This window comes from Microtus pennsylvanicus, chromosome 9, assembly GCF_037038515.1.
Source record: "Microtus pennsylvanicus isolate mMicPen1 chromosome 9, mMicPen1.hap1, whole genome shotgun sequence".
Taxonomy (NCBI): Eukaryota; Metazoa; Chordata; class Mammalia; order Rodentia; family Cricetidae; genus Microtus; species Microtus pennsylvanicus.
The window spans coordinates 8,628,623-8,647,865 of record NC_134587.1 but is presented as its reverse complement, the minus strand read 5'-3'; the positions used below and the strand labels follow the sequence as shown (position 1 = coordinate 8,647,865).

Here is a 19,243-nt window from a genome sequence, read left to right as displayed (position 1 = left end):
GCTAATGCGAAGGGTGAGGTCGGATCAGATTGCTAATCAGAGCCCTCCACTTCCAGATGGGTGATCTCAGGAGGATTCCCATGGAAACGTGGTCTAGGTACCAGACCACTAAAGAGGAGGCCTCTTAGCAGATGTCAAGACACTTTCTTCTTCTTCTTTTTTAAAATATCATTTGTCTATCAGAGGATGCTTAGGTTCCATACCCTCACTGAGGAACCGTGTAGTATAGGAAAAGCACCGGGTCTCTAACCTTGGCTATTATAGGGATGTGGATACCAGCTGCTTGTCTTTTCTGTACCAGTTTTCATCTGTGAAATAGTCAAGGAAAAAAAGTGACATATTATGGGAGGTTGTAAGGGTCAATAAAAGATGAAATTTTCTATTTGTCAGATTGTTAAAAACAAACAAACAAAAACCCTTTAATATTCCGATGGTTTGGGAAGGCTGTCAGGAAACAGGAGCCCTGATAAGTTACTGGTAGATGAGTTTTTGTTTTGTGTGAGATAAACAAACAGGGTCTTTCTCAATTGCCCAGACTGCCTTGTGCACTTTCTTTTTAAAATACTTTATTTTATTGTATATGTGTGATAGCTGTGTTTGCCATGTATATTTTTACACCACACTTTGCATGCTGTCTCGGGCGTGTGGAAGAAGGGATCAGATCCCCGTGAAGTGCAGCTGAAGACAGTTGTTGGCTGATGTGTGGGTGCTGGGGTCCTCTGGAAGAGCAGGTCCTGTTAATACAGCCTCTGGAATGCACTCTTTTTTTATGTTTTGTTTTGTTTATTTTTAGTTTTTTGGTGTAGCCCTAGTTGTCCTGGAACTCACGTTGTACACCAGGCTGACCTCGAACTCACAAAGATCTGCCTGCCTCTGCTTCCCGAATGCTGGAATTAAAGGCCTGCACCACTATGGCCCCACACTGGATTTCACCCTTGAGTTCTGGGATTCCAAGCTTGTCTAGCCACACTTCTACACCCTGCTTTACTTTTATAAAGAGCAATTTAGCAAAATGTATTTAAGATGTCAGCCCATATATTCTTTGTCTTAGTAATTCCACTTCAAGAAATTTCTTTATGGGTAAAAATTTGTGTATATGTATTTTACTAGGAAAAGTTTTTTTTAATTAATTAAACATTTTCATTTATTTTACATCCCGATAGCAGTTTCCCCTCCCTCCTCTCCTTCCACCTCCCATCTACCCCTCCTTCTCTATTTCTGTTCAGAAAGGGGCAGGCCTCCTACGTGTGTCAACAAAGCATGACATGTCAAACTGAGGCAGGACCGAGCTCTTCCCCCTGTATCAAGGCTGGCTGAAGCAGCCCAGCATGGGGAATAGGTTCCTAAAAGCCAGCTCAAGTGCCCGGGATAGGTCTTGATTCCACTGCTAGGAGCCTCCCAAACAGACAGCGCTACACAACTGTCACACGCTTGCCTATGTTGTCTATGTTGTTCCCATGCAGGCTCCCTAGTTATCAGTCCAGTCTGTGAGCTCCCAGGAGCTCAGGTTGGCTGTCTCTGTGGGTTCTCCCATCATGATTTTGAGCCCTCTGTCTCTTATAATCCCTCCTTCCTCTTCAACAGGACTCCCAGAGCTCAGCCCAATGCTTGTCTGGGGATCTCTGCATTTGTTTCCGTCAGTTTCTGGATGAAGACTCTCTGATGACAATTAGGGTAGTCACCAACCTGATAAAGGAGATGGCTAGTTCAGGCACCCTCTTCACTTTTCCTAGCAAAAGTTTGGAACAAGTGAAAGACCCATTATTAGCTGAACCTGTAACATCAATTTAGTAAGTGTACATAGTAGAGCAGAATGAAGTTGAACAGTTGACTAAGTGATGGGGGAAAACTCTGTCAACCAATCACATCTAGTTAAGGCGTGGCTACCTGGGGCCCAGGAAGAAAAACTGGGAGGACCCAGATACGTTCTCTCTCTTTCTCTTTCTCTTCTCTCTCTCTCTCTCTCTCTCTCTCTCTCTCTCTCTCTCTCTCTCTCTCTCGGCAGGCAGATAGGAAGTCGGACCTCCCACTCTTATAGCGTGAGTTTCCCCTTATAAGCATTAAAATATAATTGTTATTCTTGAGCTGGCTTGGTTATTTAATGGACTGACCTAATTTGCAACTATTAAATGGTGCTAGGTATTTTGTATGGGAAGATCTTAAGACGCAACAGGAGAAAAAAATGCAATGCTGTACAGCCGATCTAGCATGCTACAGGGCTAAAAATGTGGGGAAAACACGAACTGTTCATGTATAAAGTATCTCTGAAAAATGTTCATGCCGTGAATAAAACTGGTTGCTTAGGTGCAGAGGGACTACGTGGCTGGAACAAGGATAGGAGGAAGAGGCCACTTCATACCCCTTGTCAATTATGACTCACTTAAAAGATAAAGCAACAAATTATCATCATCATCATCATCATTATTATTAGTGCTGGGTGTGGACCAGTTTGGCCTTGAACTCACAGAGATCAGCCTGCCTCTGCCTCCTGAATGCTGGGATTAGAGACACGCACTACCACCGCCTGGCTCATACATATCTTTTAAAATATGAATACAGCATAGGAGAGTAGAAGGATTCTATAAATAATGCACCAAAGACAGAAACCAGAAGTAGATTTGAAAATATAAGACGCCACCTTCTAGATGTCAAACAAATAAGAAGAGAATGGGATGCTGAGATTTTTTTTTTTCAGTGCTGGAATCAAACCCATTGCCTTATGCATGCTACACAAACACTCTACTACCAAACACACCCAACCCTTCTGCTAAGAAAATCTATAGCACGTGGGAAAGGGTTAACACACAACAGGCTTATTAACTAATAAAGAAAAGACACAAACCTTTTAATAGAAATATTAAGCCAAAACAGGTCATCTCATATGTGTTCCTTTTTGTGCTTGCTCTATGCAATGAAATTAGCTTAGGGTCATCTCTTATGGCCCTTCCAGGGTCCTGAAGATAGTCAACCTCCTGGGGATCCTTTACCCTTGCAGATGGTGTGTGTGTGTGGGGGGGAACCAGGTTGATCTCTGCATACTCTTATTGGAGACTCAGGGTGGAGCAACACAAGTCTGATGTGGGATTCCTCTCTGTATGCTGTGAATACCACTGGTTAATAAAGAAACTGTCTTGGGCCTGTGCAGGACAGAATAGAGGTAGGCAGGGAAAACGAAACTGAATGCTGGGAGAAAGAAGGTGGAGTCAGGAGATGCCATAGAGCTGCCAGAGGGGAAAGACTCAAGGTGTTAGCTGGAGCCTTGCCGGTAGGCCACAACCCTCATGGTAAAATATAAAATAATGGAAATGGGGGTAATTCTAGATGTCAGAGCTAGCTATCAATATGCTTAAGCTATTGGCCAAACAGTATTGCTATTAATAAAGATTTCTATGTGATTATTTTGAGTCTGGGAAGCTGGGAACAAGTAGTCTCCTATAATACAAGTCTAGTGCATAGGTTTAGCAAACATGTTTCAAAGGGAGAGATGCGCTCCCAGAATTGAAGGCAACTCCTTCAACACTGTTCTGCCTGCTCGGGGCTGAGGCTGTCATCATGACAGTGCCAGGCAAGAGCTGCCTTAGTTCTTCCTTTGTCCAGGGTGCACGAAGACAATGGGCTGTGGGAAACTGAGCTCCATCATTTTTGCTAGGATGGCATTCTCTTTCAACTCTTGAGTAAAGCAACTTCCTTCCCCAAAACAAGAGTTTCACCCGGTCTGTGGCTAAGGTGCTTTCCAGCTTTGCCATCTCGCACTGTGGCTGACTGTCCTTTAGCTAGAGAAAGTTAGGTCAAGGACTGTTTTACCCCTTCTGGATCCCTGATGTTCAAATGCACCCACCAGATAATCTGGGAGATGGAAGGATTTGAGAGTTAAGAACCCATCCTAACTCTTTTCCTTATAAGGTTGCTTCAGAACCACTCCTGGGTTTCTCGAAGAAATGGAAAAAAACAAATTTCACTTTTTATCCATCCAAGGCAAACTAACGGAATAACCAGACACTGGAAAACACTAGTTGGCCACTAACACGTGCGGATTTCCTACTGACCACTTCTTCCAGATTTATTTATTTTTATAGTTATTTGTTATGTGTATATTTATGTCTGTGTCCTTGTAAGCACAAATGTGTGTGGGTGTGGAAGGAAGCCAGAGAAAGGCATTAGATCCTCTGGAGCTGGAGTTACAGGTCATTGTCAGCTCTCAAGTGTGACTGGTGGCAACTGAACTCAGGTCTACAAGAGCAGCAAGCATTCTTAACCATTGAGCTCCTTGGCCCCAATTAACCACATCTCTAAGACGTTTTCTGGAGTTGGGGACCACTGACTTTGACTTCTCTGCACTGCTACTCAACATGCGGATAGACTCTGTTCAGGTTGACTCATGCGTGAGCCGGCCAGGCCACACTCTCTTTCACTCTGCTCACCCACTGTCCCCCAATCCCAGCTTCCAAAGCAGAAATTTTCAAAGTGTAGTTTGGAATACCTGCTGTAAGATCGCCCAAGAAGCTTGTTAAAAAACAAAGATAGGGGCCAGGTGTCGGTGGCTTATGCCTTTAATCCCAGCACTCAGGAGGCAGAGGCAGGCAGACCTCTGTGAGTTCGAGACTAGTCTGCTCTATAGATGGTTGGAGAGATAGCTCAGTGATTAAGAGCACTGGCTGCTCTTCCAGAGGACCTGGGTTCAATTTTCAGCACCCACATGGCAGCTTACAACTGTCTGTAGCTTCGGTTTCTGGGTACCTGACATCCTCATGCAGGCAAAATACCAATACATGTAAAATAAAAATAAATAATTAAAAAAAGAAAACTAGAGTGAGCTCCAGGACAGCCATGGCTACACAGAGAAACCCTGTCTCAAACAGACAAACAAATAAATAAGTAAAACAAGTGAAAATAACAAACAGACAAATAAAGATTCTTAAATCAGACCTGCTGGATTGAAATTCCTGGAAGTGACCAATAAAACTGTACCTTTAAGCAAACCTCTATGGTGATTCCAATAAAGCAAGTCCTTTTGAGTGTCAATAATCTGAGGATCCTCTTAAATAAATAATACTAAACAATGGTAGAGTATACCACTGCTTCTTCTCTTCTTCATTTCTGACCAACAGACATTTATTAAATACCTACCATGTGTCAAAAACTGACTTGGCCCATGAGTCTCTCATCTGCAAGACTTAAGAGAGAACAGTATTGAACTGTTTCCTGAGAGACGCTCCTGTTATCAGACTGCTGAGAGGTTTAAAATACCTGTCTTTAGGATACCTCTTCCTTCGTACTTACTTCTAGCCCTTGATGGCTGGAGATGCTTGAGAGAGCCGAATCCTAATCTCCTCTCTCTTAGTCTGGTAGAAGAGGACACATCTTGACTGTCTTTTACTCCCACGGGTTAAGAGATCTTCTCTGCTTTGGATCTGCAGATCTAAGAGTTCGATTTCACTTATTTATCGCCAAGGGTTAGCACAGTGGGGCTTATGGAAGACAGTGCCTTGATGCCTCTTAAAGTCAACTTTAAATCACAGAAGACAAGGCCACCAGGAATGACCACTTATATCAGAAAAGAAGCTTGTTATTAGAATGGGAGAGAAAGATAGAGGGGGTGGGGTGGGGTGGGGATGGCTGCTGTGGTAAGCAGACAGGCTATTTCAAAGCATTCCTACATCAAACTCACCCAGGCAATCAGGCCCCTCCGCTGTCACCTCCCATGGAGAACTCACAGCACCAATTCAGAGGGGCCAGTGGCCCTCGAGGATTCATGACTTAAGCAATTATTAAAATTGGTAAGACATTTCCCCATATTTTGCAAACATTGGAGACAAACTGGATAGTTACTAAAAATAATCTCTATTCGCTTATTTTTATTCATGGTTTCCCTAATACTATCTTCCAATCTCTCCTCTGAGAATCGTAAATAAGATTATTCTGGACTATGAGCTGGGAGACAGTGGCAGAGCATTTGCCTAGCCTGGGTGAGGTTTGAGTGTGTGATTCTGTATGCTTGTGCATGCCTGTTCATGTGAGAGAGAGAGAGAGAGAGAGAGAGAGAGAGAGAGAGAGAGAGAGAGAGAGAGAGAGCCATCTAATAGACTTAAAGTAGAGCTAAGACCCAGAATAAATTTAGTCAGCAATGAATCTTGTTCGTTTGGTTTGAGAACATCTTTTTCTAGGCATAATAAAATGTTCTTACCTAGGACAGGTGGTGAACGGCTGGTGAGTTTGGGCATGATGTGACTAGAGGCTTGACTTCCCACAAACATTAAATAAACTAACTCAAGAGCTGAGTGTGTAGTTTAGGAGTAGAGTGCTCACTTAGCATGTGTCTGGTCCTGGGCTGGATGCTCAGCTCACCAAGACCAAAATAAAAGAACCAGACTCTGAGCAAACCGAGTTCCTAAGCTTAGTATGCCCTGAGGACTCCAGTACTAGACGGGTGAAGGAGATGCAGACCATAGCTCTCTGGATGGGTTCATCAGGGAACTACGACTAAGTCTGAACAATATTGAACCCTACTCCAGCCCGTACTTCTGATGTCCACTCTCAATACAATCATGAAAACAAAACAATACTAATAAAAATAGGGGGCTGGGAGATGGATTAGCAGTTTAGAGCACTGGCTGCTCTTCCAAGGACCTGGGTTCAATTCCCAGCACCCACATGGTAACTCACACCTGTCTGTAGTTCCAACACCCTCACACAGACACACATACAAACAGAACACCAATGTACATAAAATAACAATAAATCATTAAAGAATAAGAAAAATAACAACTACCCCATTTAATTTTTAGCATATTTCCTATTTCAAGCAAAGACAAAAGTCTCCAAAAAATTGCTTCAGTGGAAGCGAATAATGAACAGTTCTAGGTGGGAGGTCTACATTCAATGGGAGGATCCCAGCTTGTGTGCAGTCCCATATCATCCCTTCCATTCCTAACTCCAGGTCCTTCAGCCCCGCTGGCTCAGACTCACCAGCATAGCACACTTTAATATAGCTTTGTTTACTTACAAGGGACTCGCTTTCTGGGCTATGGGGTCAAAGAGTGGAACTTTTAGGCAAGGGCTCACTCACACTTTCATGACAAGTGGATCCGTAAACAATAACAGAACCTTACGTACTATAACTTAGAGGCTGTAACAGATCAAGCTTTCAGGGCACTTGAAGAGACTAAGAGCAGACCCTTTAGAATCTTCACTACACAGGCTTTCAGGAAACTACCTTCATTTACTTAGGGCGGTGTGTAAATAACCTGTATTTATTTAACTTGGTATTTTCCTACAGCCCTAAGGAGGAAAACATACAAAGAGATGCTTAAGGGAGTTGGAAAGTTTGTCAATGCAAAGCCCGCCTGTACAACCTTTCTACTCTTCGTTTCCTGTGCCAATTGCACTTTTATTTCCCGTCTCTCTACACTCAGTAAACAAAACCATATTATCAAGGGAAAGATGTGAGCCCATTAACATCGTGAGCCCTCAGATTTCACTCGCAAGAGACGACGCAGCACTTATCTGATGGAACAGTAGCTTAATTGCTTTAAGGTACATGCCAGTCCAAACCTCTGAGATCTGACCAGTCCCCAGGATGCCTTTGCGCCGCCCTCCAGCCAAGAGTGTCATTGAAAGCGTGTGCAGCGTTGGTGGGTGTGCCAGCCTCTTAGACAGTACACAAGGGGCCTTCCACCACAGGGTGGATGGATTCTTTATTCTGATGACCTTGGAGGAGAAAATCCGGCTCCTTCCTCAGGACACAGAAACTTATTTTCTGTCCAAATCAACACTGACATTGTAAACATGTCGCCACAGATTGGAAGGGATGCCAAAGGAAATGTTGTGAGGGATGTTGCAAAAAAAAAAAGCTAGTGAAAGTGATTTCATCCCCAGGTCCCAGGAGTTGTCGGTGAGGCAGAAAAGAGGGAAAAAGCCAACATCTGCTCTAGGTTTAGGACAGGCGTGGCTCCAGAGCCACCAAAACCCGTCTGCACCCAGGAAAAGGGGACCGGAGTAACTTGACCTTCCCAGAGTGAGGGCAGAATAGAGCACCCGCAGGGCAAAGGCAATTCTCCGCTAGCCTCCTTCAAGGCCACCCTGCCAGTCCCAGGGGAGTAGCCCGCAGGGTCCTGAGAGGGACCTGCGTCAATCGCCCTCCTCGTCTTTCTAACGCAATACCTGTCCAGGGAGCTGGTGCCTTGGGCTCTCGCCCCGCCCTTTCCTTGGCCACCCAGGGTTGGCGCCACTCTCCCCGGGGTGCTGGGCGGAGGCCCCAGGCTGCTCAGGCTAAGTTGGCAGCGGGGCAAGCTTGAGGAACCGCGCTCCAGTCGGGACCCGGCCTGTGCGGGGAAGGCGCCGATTGGCCGGCGGGCACCACGTGGCCGCCGCCGCCGGTATATTAGGCCACTATTTACCTCGGAGCTCTCTGGCCATGGCTCGGCGAGGGCAGAGGGGGTAGCGGGAAGGCGGAGCTGCGCAGACCTGCAGGGTGCAGTGCTTGGACCCTGGCTTGCACCCGACGGAGCCAGCCATGAGTTCCTACCTGGAATACGTGTCGTGCGCTGGCGGCAGCAACGGAGGGGTAGGCGGCGACGTGCTCGGCTTTGCACCCAAGTTCTGCCGCGCCGACGCGCGTCCCGTGGCCCTGCAGCCCGCCATCCCCCTGGGCAGCGGCGACGGCGCCTTCGTGAGTTGCTTGCCCCTGGCCGCCGCCCGGCCCGCGCCGTCGCCCCCCGCAACCCCGGCTCAGCCTCCGGGACCACAGTCCTCCGCTCCCCGGTTCGCGCCCTGCACCCTGGAAGGCTCCTACGAGCGGGGCACCGCACCTGCCTCTGTGCCTGCCACCGACTACGGTTTCCTGGGGTCCGGGTCGGCGTTCGATTTCCCCGGCGCTCTTGGGAGAGCGGCGGACGACGGCGGGGCGCACGTCCACTATGCCACCTCGGCGGTCTTCTCCGGGGGAGGATCGTTCCTGCTCAGCGGCCAGGTGGACTTCGCTGCCTTTGGCGAGCCTGGCTCCTTCCCCGCGTGTCTCAAGGAGCCAGCGGACCGCCACCCCGGACCCTTCCAGACTGCGTCCCCGGCTCCTGGCGCCTGTCCTAAGCCCGCCTCTCCCACCTCCGGTCTCCCGGCCTTCAGCACTTTCGAGTGGATGAAAGTGAAGAGGAACGCCCCCAAGAAAAGTAAGGAGACGGACGCTGGAGGGAGGCACCTGGTATGGGGAGAGCAGCCTCCTCCGTGCTTAGCCGGGAGCGTGACCGCTGTTCCCTGGATAGAGCTTCTGCCCCTAAGCGGGCAGAGTCCAGGGTCAGAAATGCCCCAGGCGCTGAGAATATTAGGGCAGAGCCCTCGGAGCGCCTTGTCTGAAGCAGCTGTGCCCATCACTTTGGAGGGCCGAGCTGTGACTTTGGTCCTAACTCTTAGCCCCCACTGAATAGTTTCAGCATCCCCTCCCCCCGCTGACGCCCAGTCTTTACGTTGCAGGCAAACTCTCCGAATATGGAGCCGCAAGCCCCTCCAGCGCCATCCGCACGAATTTCAGCACCAAGCAACTGACAGAACTGGAGAAGGAGTTTCATTTCAATAAGTACCTAACAAGAGCCCGACGCATCGAGATAGCCAACTGCTTGCAGCTGAATGACACCCAGGTCAAAATCTGGTTCCAGAACCGTAGGATGAAACAGAAGAAAAGGGAACGAGAGGGGCTTCTGGCCACAGCTGCCTCTGTGGCCTCTCTTCAGCTTCCTCGGTCAGAAACAAGTCCCACTAAATCTGGCCGGAACCTAGGAAGCCCTTCTCAGGCTCAAGAGCCGTCCTGAGGTCCACTTTTGAGGCTGAGGACCTTTGGTCTACAGAAGTTACAGATTGCCCTCACTTTGTATAGACTTAGGAGCTCAGTTTGGGTGTGAGCAGAAATTAGTACGGATTTGACCTGGCAAAGGAATTGTGGGAATTGGCTTCTTAGTTCCAGAGGCTGGGTACAGAGATATTATTTTGATATCTCTTATTTGCATATCATTTCTGCCTCATCAGGGAACCGGTGTCTAACTGCCAGCCCGAGCGCTGCCGTTAGTCACGCACAGTTCCTGGGTGGAGAGAGGCAGTCGTCGAATTCTGTCAACCCTCTGACTCGGTCAGAGAAGCACCTCTCTGAAGTTATTTCAGTTTCCGATTCAAGGACAGCCTAGATATATTCAGCTTCCTGAGATAACCAAAGCTAGTTCGGGTCTCCTTGATGTAGCTAAGCTGCTTCAATGACGATCTTCACATTGCACTCCAGTTTGTTAGTTGGTTAAGTGGCATTCTACCTCTTCGTGTGCCTGCGTGAGGATACAATCGCTGTTTAGTTAGTAGCTGAGCAAATCCACAGGGTGGCAAAGGATTAGAGCCCAAATTATACCTTGACATCAGTTACTCACACTTGAATGTAAATATATACAGTATGTATATTTTTGAAAGATTTGCTTGCAGTGAACATATATATGACATTTAATGTCATACATAGCATGTAAAGGTTTTGACCTTTGTTGGGCAATAAAAGTTACAGAATCTACTTTTCTTTGCCTTTTCTTACATCCTTTTCATTGATTCCCTAGGTTGATTCTGTTTCCTCCATTTGAAACTGCTTGACTGTAACATGGGAAGTTGTTTACATCAGCAACCTAAAAGTAATAACACCTCCTCTTCTTCTTTGTTGTTTTTTTTTGTTGTTGTTGTTGTTGTTTTGCCTTGTTCTGTTTTTCTTTTGAGACAGTTTCCCTGAGTAGCCCTGGCTGTCCTGGAACTCACTCCGTAGACCAGGCTGGCCTCGAACTCAGAGATCTGCCTGCCTCTGCCTCCTGAGTGCTGGGAATAAAACAGCACCTCTAGAGGTTGCCCACACACACACACACACACACACACATACGCACACACACACATGGTGTATTGTTCATGATTATCTGCACAAATCAGGCAGAGAACTACTCCACTAACTATAAAATACGTAAGGAAATAGTTTCCTTGCCTTAGTGTTATGGTGGACATACACATTAACTCAAGGGCTTGGTGCCCGCCCAGAGGTACCCTGAGAGACCTGCTTTTTCTTGTTTCTCTTATCCTCACCAAAGGAAGAGGGAAGGTCACCCCAAGACTTGGTTTCTTCATCCTTCTGATGAAAGTTGCTGCTCATTGAAAAATCCCCAGTTGCCTGTTTCTGATCCAAAGCCAAACGTCACAACGGAGGCTGGGAGAGGCGAGCAGTAAAAGCATCCTCTCCTTATAACCTAGACTAAACTCTGCCAGAGAACCCAGCGTGCTTGTCCCTTTTTAACAGTGGAGTGCTTTCAGATTAATTTCTTAGGATAGGTATAATTTGAAATCTGGCAAGAGGGCAGTTTAAAAACAAATGAAGCACAAAACCTCTGCCCTTATTTCCACTCAGTCTCCTTCCCATGAAGATGCCACAGCCAAGGAGGCTCCTGTGTTATCTCATGTTAATATAAGTATGAGGAAAATTACAATATAAACATATAAAGGCAAGTGAGTGTGCCATACAATTATCTAGTTAGGACATCTCCCTTACTTTATCTCCATTTCTTTAAGATCTCCGGATAGGTCAACAGAAGGGCTTAAGGATGGAAATGAGCCACACAAAAATCCTACTCCGTTTTATTTCTCAACTTCAGTGTACACTCTCCAACTCGAGCAATTTCAGAGTTTAAACAACAGCGGAACATTACTCTTTTTGATACCCAGCAGTGTGATAGCTGTGTTAGGCATTTGAAATCGCACTTTAATGCTTGTCCTTTGCACCCGCCATGTAATGGAGTTGAAACAATACTAGTTCTATCCATCTCAGCGGATCTGGAGGGGGACAAATCACTTTAAAAGTAGGCTCCTCATTGCTAGTCTTAAGCATTATCATTTGCCCCTCAATAGCTTGAAGCTAAGCAGACCTTGCTCCAAACAGCTGCCTCCTCTCTGAGCTCTTTGGCTATTTGCAAAGACTTATTACAAATCCTTCTTATCTCTCCTTTTTAGTCTTCGCTAGTGAATTTCCTCCTGCGGTCTTTGACACGGCAATGTTTCCTTTCTGACAATAGTTGAAATACCTAACCAGAAACTAATGCCGCACTTGGTCTTCTCCTTAATCTACCACCCTTTCTCTGAGAAAGTGGAGCGTTTCCCTGTGAAGCTGGTCCTAGCTCTTAACAGCCCTGATGGATGTCTTCCTTGATGAAGGTGGCTATTTTGACATTCGTATAATGCTGTTCTATGAATCAGGCCAATATTAGCTATTTTTTGACCAACCCCAGGGATCTTTAAAAGCTTTCTTAATGCAGATCACTATACAGCTATATTCAGTATTAAGGACAGTCCTGGCTGAAGGTGGGGCTGAACTAGGTGACCTTTGGAGATCTCTTCCAGTAAGGAAAATGCTACAGAAAATTCAACAATTCAATGATTTTACATATTTAATTTTAAGACTGCCATGGGGAGAGAGTTTGTGTCCAGGGAAGCAAGTGTAGTCTGTAGGATTACAGTGATATTGTGGAAATACAGAAAAAGTGGATTTTAGATATCATCAAACACATCTTATCATGTGACTCCCTTACAGAACATCCTTCTTCTCATTACTCAGAGCCCTGTGTTATTTTACACCAGCTATCTTTGTTGACAGTTCAAGGCTGCCACACCAACGTTAGCCGCTACAACAATCCCATTTCTACCCTACAAGATTCCAAACTAAATATGCTAATTCACCCTCCAGTGATCTATCATAAGAACGAATACACAGTGGGCAGTTCTGGCTGTTGTATAATTAGCCATTCAATGTTCCTTTGTCTTCACATAATGACTGAGTGTCTACTTTTCTGGATTCAGGGTAATTGGGAGGGAAAAGAAAGCATTTAATAACATAAAATCTCCTAACTTGACTGCTGGCAAATGCAACCCTTGCGGATGTAAAAACCTAAAGCAATGTCACCTAGATTGTCAAAAGATTAATTATGTGTGATTTAATCCGTCTCAAACCTATGCATGACAAGGCCTGATACCAGAGGAGGTTTTGTCTGATTGGCATGCCGTTATAAAAAAAGAAACGGGCTCAGGCAAGTTACACCCGCTCCAAAGTTCTTAATCATTTCTTATGACCGAAGAAGTGCTCTGTATCTGTGGAATATTGAATTTGAAAACCTCAGGATCTAATCAGGTTCTGTGAGATGTTTAGTCTGACCACAGACCTCTCAAAAAGAAAAATGCCCACTGTTAAAACTTTATTTGTGGTTTGAAAGTAAAACCATGGTGGACGTATCTCACAAATAATGATAAATCTCTATCTAAATAGAAATCAAGATTTCATAGTTTTTTACTTCTATCTTGTTTCCAAGATATGAAAATGCAATAAATATGCAAAACAGCTCCATTGAATAGCTCATTTGTAATTGCTTCTTAAATTATCCTTGTTGCTCAGGAATATAATTTCAATAGAAACTGTTAAACTCAATTATAAACTGAGAGGAAAGTGATCCTAAATATTCATGTGGGAGAGACTGCCTATCACTCAGCTTGTAGAGGTTTCAAGATCATCTCTCCAGCTTCGAACACTATTATTGATACCATTTGGAAAGGAGGACCAGAAAGTGGTCATTTGGACCTGCAGTAGCTGATAAAGCAGGCCACTGACACGTCTGAGGCATTTTTAGGGGACCAAACTGCTGAGCGCATCCTATCATCAGAAACTCTATAGAGCCTACACTTACACGCCGTGAGAGGACCCCATTCAGAAGACAAATACAAAATTATGAATGAAAGATAAAATTTGCATGGGATCAGAAAGGGATAAGAACACTAAAAATGATTGTAAAAGCCAGAGGGAAACAATTGTTTTATGTTTACTCAAAAATACACACACACACACACACACACAATGTGTGTGTGCATACATAGATAAACAATATAAATGAAGTTATGCCACTTGGGATAATGATGATCCCCTAAAGAACTACAGATTATTTAACAAAATCCTAGTGCCAGGCATGGCAAAGCCTTTGAGTTGTTGGTCAGGAGAAACAAGATTCCCCAAACAATATAGGCTATTGCCATTGCCCCTGGTTACCTTATAGGCCTGGGAGGTAAGATTCTATTCATGAAGATGTCACACATTTCTTACACAGGACTTAGGTCTACCACAGCCCCGGAAACCTCCCCCGCCCCAGGGCTGCTTCCCACAGTTTGCAAACAGGATAGCAGGCTGCCAAGGGAGCAAAGCCACCAGCGTCCCACTGAGCTGTGAAGCCGTGAACTACAATAACCAGCAGGCAAGACATACCCAAGGCTGTAATGGTGGCGCTTGCATCTTGGTGGTAACTAGCAGCCACCTCATTGGACTTAGGGACTGATGACTAGGAGGGAAGTTATGGCTAGTACTGCAATCCTAGCCAACTGCTTGTGGTTGATGAGGTCACAAACTCTGAAGAACATATTAGTGCAATGTTCATAAGCCAGTATAATTCCCAACTGTATTGTAAATACTTATAGCCACAGTGTAGCTGCCCCCGTCATTAAAGGAGCTTCTTTTTTGCAGAAGACAGGATTCACTATCTGTCTGTCTGTCTGTCTGCCTGCTTGCCTGCCTGCCCTCATAACTGCCTGCCTATATATATTTATTTTAGGCAGTCTAACTTTGTAGCATGGAACTCAGTATGTAGACTAAGCTTAAGAAACAACCTACTGGGGCTGGAGAGGTGGCTCAGAGGTTAAGAGCCCTGGCTGCTCTTCCAGAGGTCCTGAGTTCAATTCCCAGCACCCACATGGTGGCTCACAACCATCTGTAATGAGATCTGGTGCTCTCTTCTGGCCTGCAGGTACATATATGTAGGCATTGTATACATATAAACAAATAAACATGATAAACAAATCAATCTTTAAACAAAGAAAAAAAAAAGAAACAACCAACCACTCACATTCTGGACTCCGTTGATGCAGAAAGAAGAAATTTCTGTTTCAATCTACTTCGGAAGTGGGAGACTAAATTTTCTTAACTGTATACAAAGTTATTTCTACTACAAGTTTATTAAAATCTGACCTTAAAATGAAGCAAACAAAAAACAAACAAAAAGGCCAGGCGATGGTGGCGCACGCCATTAATCCCAGCACTCGGGAGGCAGAGGCAGGCGGATCTCTGTGAGTTCGAGACCAGCCTGGTCTACAGAGCTAGTTCCAGGACAGGCTCCAAAGCCACAGAGAAACCCTGTCTCGAAAAACAAAAAAAAAAAACAACAACAAAAAAAGACACTTTAAAGTCTAATAAATGTGTAATGTTTTGTGTAGATAAAACTGCTTATTTTTCCTAACTGTTTATGATCTAATTGTCAGAATAGAGTCAGCATTTGTTAGACTCCATGAGTGACAACCTTATACAGACACAGCTGTTTACATGTCCTCTTACATTTGAAACCTGAGCCGTATTTCAGGCGAAATGTGGATCTCGGGTGAAACGTGCAATATGTGCACGGCTTAAGAAAAGAAACTTCTGATTTCTCCTCAGCCACGCCGAACCTTTGTGTGGGATTTGTTTCAACGCCAGGACCCACGAAGAGATGATGGTGGAGAGGGTTTCGTGATGAAGGTCTGGAGCTTGCCCTGGTCCTGCTCCGTGGATGGAGCGCAGCGCTTTTTTTTTCTGACTGTAAAATTCAAAATGGGGCCCAAGATTCGTTTCGTCTACACCAGAGAAGGCAGACCGAGTAGCGAGACTTTGTTGAACTTGAATCAGAAGATGAAGTCAAATGGACCTTGAAAAATGACAGAGAAACTATGGGAGACACAGATATGTTGAAGTATTCAAGTCAAACAACGTTGAAATGGATTGGGTGTTGAAGCATACTGGTCCAAATAGTCCTGACACGGCCAATGATGGCTGTGTACGGCATAGAGAACTCCCTTTGGCTGTAGCAAGGAGGAAATTGTTCAGTTTTTCTCAGGGTTGGAAACCGTGCCAAATGGGATAACATTGCCAGTGTTCCTGGGAGGAGTACGGGGGAGGCCTTTGTGCAGTTTGCTTCACAGGAAATAGCTGAAAAGGCTCTCAAGAAACACAAGGAAAGAATAGGGCACAGGTATATTGAAATATTTAAGAGCAGTCAAGCTGAAGTTAGAACTCGTTATGACCCACCACGAAAACTTATGGCCATGTGACAGACCTGGGGCTGGTGGAGTGTATAAGAGCGTTGACAGAGGAGCTGGTTTTGAAAGGATGAGACATGGTGCTTACGGTGAAGGCTATGGAGGTTATGATGATTATAATGGTTATAATGACGGCTGTGGATTTGGTTTGGATACATTTGGAAGAGGAATGCCTGACCACAGATATGGGGATGGCGGCTTTACTTTCCAAAGTTCAACAGGACACTGTGCACACATGCGGGGACCACCTTACAGAGCTACCGAGAATACAGAGCTACCGAGAAAGGCATTTATAATTTTTTTCACCACTCAACCCTGTGAGAATACATACTGAGATTGGACCTGATGGCAGAGTAACCGGTGAAGCGGATGTTGAGTTTGCAACCCATGAAGATGCTGCTGCAGCTATGTCAAAAGATAAAGCAAACATACCACACAGATATGTAGAACTCTTCTTGAATTCTACAGCAGGAGCAAGCTCTGGTGCTTATGGTAGGCAAATGACAGGAGGCCTGGGCTTGTCCCACGGGCCCAGTCATGGTAGCCCCACCAGCCAGCAGCTGAGTGGTGGTTATGGAGGTGGTTACGGCAGTCAGAGCAGCGAGAGTGGATATCCAAGTTTTACAGGAAAACTCCAGTGATTTTCAATCAAACATTGTGTAGGAAGCCAAGGAGCGGTGAACAGCAGCTACTACAGCAGCGGAAGCCGTGCATCTACGGGCGTGAGTGGACTGGGAGGGATGTCTCGCATGTCCAGTAGGAGTGGTGGATGGGGAATGTAATAGACTTTGATCACTGATTCTTGGTCATTTTTTTTTTTTTTTGATTTTTCGAGACAGGGTTTCTCTGTAGCTTTTGGTTCCTGTCCTGGAACTAGCTCTTGTAGACCAGGCTGGCCTCGAACTCACAGAGATCCACCTGCCTCTGCCTCCCGAGTGCTGGGATTAAAGGCGTGCGCCACCACCGCCCGGCTTCTTGGTCATTTTTTAAAGAAAACAAAAACCCTTCAGTTTAACAGTTGCAATCCATCCTTGTGAGTTGTGCCTACTTTCTTTACTCAAAAGATTAAGGTTCAATGTTAAACATCACCTAGGATGATACAGTGAAGTCGAGTGAACTGTAACTGTTAAACAATTCCCAGCTTTTCTCTGGTTACTGTAGGATGTATGTAAGTAGTAAGCGTATTTAGGTTAAAGCACTTGAATTATGTTAAATGTTGCTCTTATATATATATATATATATATATATATATATATACATTACATTGAACACTGTTGATGCATGTTGAGAAGACATGCTTTTTTTTAAAAAATAAAACTTAATATAGGAGCTGTGTCTACAATTAAAAGTGAAACATTTAGCATGTTTGTTCTAATTTCATTTGGTAACCTGTAAGGCATGTGAGGTTTTTTTTTTTTAAGTTAATGGAAAATTTTTGAGACACAATACTACTACTTTAGGATTTTTTGGTGTTTGTATGAAATTCTGAGGCCTTGATTTAAGTCTTTCATTGTATTGCACTAAGTGAACCTTGTTAAATAAATCTTCCTTTAAAAAGCTAAAAAAAAAAAGAAAGAAAGAAAGAAAAGAAACTTCTGGCTTATGAAAAGTTTGTAGCTAAGATAGATTCAATGTCGATAAATAAAATGAGCTCCAAAGGACAAATTAAAGCTATAGCATTTTTCATTCAGACGAGGACAGTATACTATTTGTCCCTAAAACGCTCAAATCAACTTGAAAAGCAAATTGGCAAGACAGCCAATTTGTTCTTCTGTTTTGACCACAAATAAAAGTGCACTTGCAGAAGAATAATATATTTTTTTTAGGAGCATATGGTTCCTCAGATTTTAAAAACAGCTGTGTTTGTCACATGGGAAAAAATACATGAGAATTTTTGAGTCTGTTTTTAGGGAAGTTTTGGTGTGCTTGGTTTTGATAATTTTGTAAGGGTCTTTACATTGTTGTAGGTCTTGATTCCACATAAAAACACGCAATCACAATATATACATTTTGACCCACCAGTGAGCTTGCTCTAAACGGACACCTGTAAATAAAAATGTTGATTAATACCTCTTCCTGCCACCACAGTGACCAGGGTGGCTCCAGGTTATATGCAAATAAGGAATGAAGGTTTCAGATTTCCCAAACCTGCCCCTTCCAGTTGAGGCTGTGAAACGTTATTATCCTTTTTAATGATGGTCACATTGAGTTAGCTGAGACTACTTCACTACTTGAGGAGCACGCTTAGAAAATTCAAAACATTTGGGTTGTTAAAACAAACAACAAAGGAACAAACAAACTGCCAAACATCCCCTTTCCTCTTAGAAGGCTTTTTCTTTCCTTGCTCCTCTCTTAGTGAAGAAGACATTGCTATCTGTTAGTTTCATCTCTTTCTGTCCCTTGCTAAATGTAAGTAAAGGTAAGCTCCATATTTTTATTTAAAAGTGACAGGCAACGATTGTGCCTGCGGGTTCATCATCACTCCTCAGCTCCCAGTGGCAGCTCCCAGATGTCAGGAAAGAAATGTATGGACTGTTGGGGATGGTAACTTCTATGTAGTAGGGATGTTTGATACATTGTTACTGATGGTTTGATACATTTTGATACATTGTTACTGGTTTGATACATGTTGCTGATGGCTACTTCTAAGTAGTAGGGTTTTCTTGGTATTTTTTTCTTTGTAGGGCTTTTCTGTATTAAAGTTTTCAAAATAGTGACTCATTAAGTGTAGAGATAATAAAGTCATTACTTTCAAATATAAGGAAAAAATGCAGTTGATGGCCACACTCCTTGCATCTACTCTTCCTAGTGGAGAGCTCCAGAGGGATTAGACAGTGCCAAAATTGTGTCAATTCTTGAATAATTAAATAAAAATGTCCGTAATGTACATGTGCATATACATGGATCAAATAAATGATAGATAATGGCTACCATTCATTTCTTCAACAGGAAATTAGCATTTGGATGTCACATATGTTCAATTTTCTTCTTGTTTTTGTGGTGGCGGGAAGGGGTTTATTTGGCTTACACTTCCATATATTGCTATTCATCACTGAAGGAAGTCAGGACAGTAACTCAACCTGGAGGCAGGGGC

At 44.3% G+C, this 19,243-nt stretch overlaps 1 protein-coding gene and 1 pseudogene across 1 annotated transcript; both read left to right on the top strand.

The window, feature by feature from the left end:
• The first annotated feature begins 8,423 nt into the window (after positions 1-8,423).
• Positions 8,424-10,507, top strand: Hoxd1 (homeobox D1). Its single transcript, XM_075984388.1, has 2 exons — positions 8,424-9,164; positions 9,466-10,507. Exons 1-2 carry the CDS (start codon positions 8,513-8,515, stop codon positions 9,798-9,800), a joined length of 987 nt encoding a protein of 328 aa, XP_075840503.1. The 5' UTR covers positions 8,424-8,512; the 3' UTR covers positions 9,801-10,507.
• Positions 10,508-15,571: 5,064 nt separating this feature from the next.
• Positions 15,572-16,967, top strand: LOC142856728 (heterogeneous nuclear ribonucleoprotein H-like; annotated as a pseudogene).
• Positions 16,968-19,243: the final 2,276 nt, after the last annotated feature.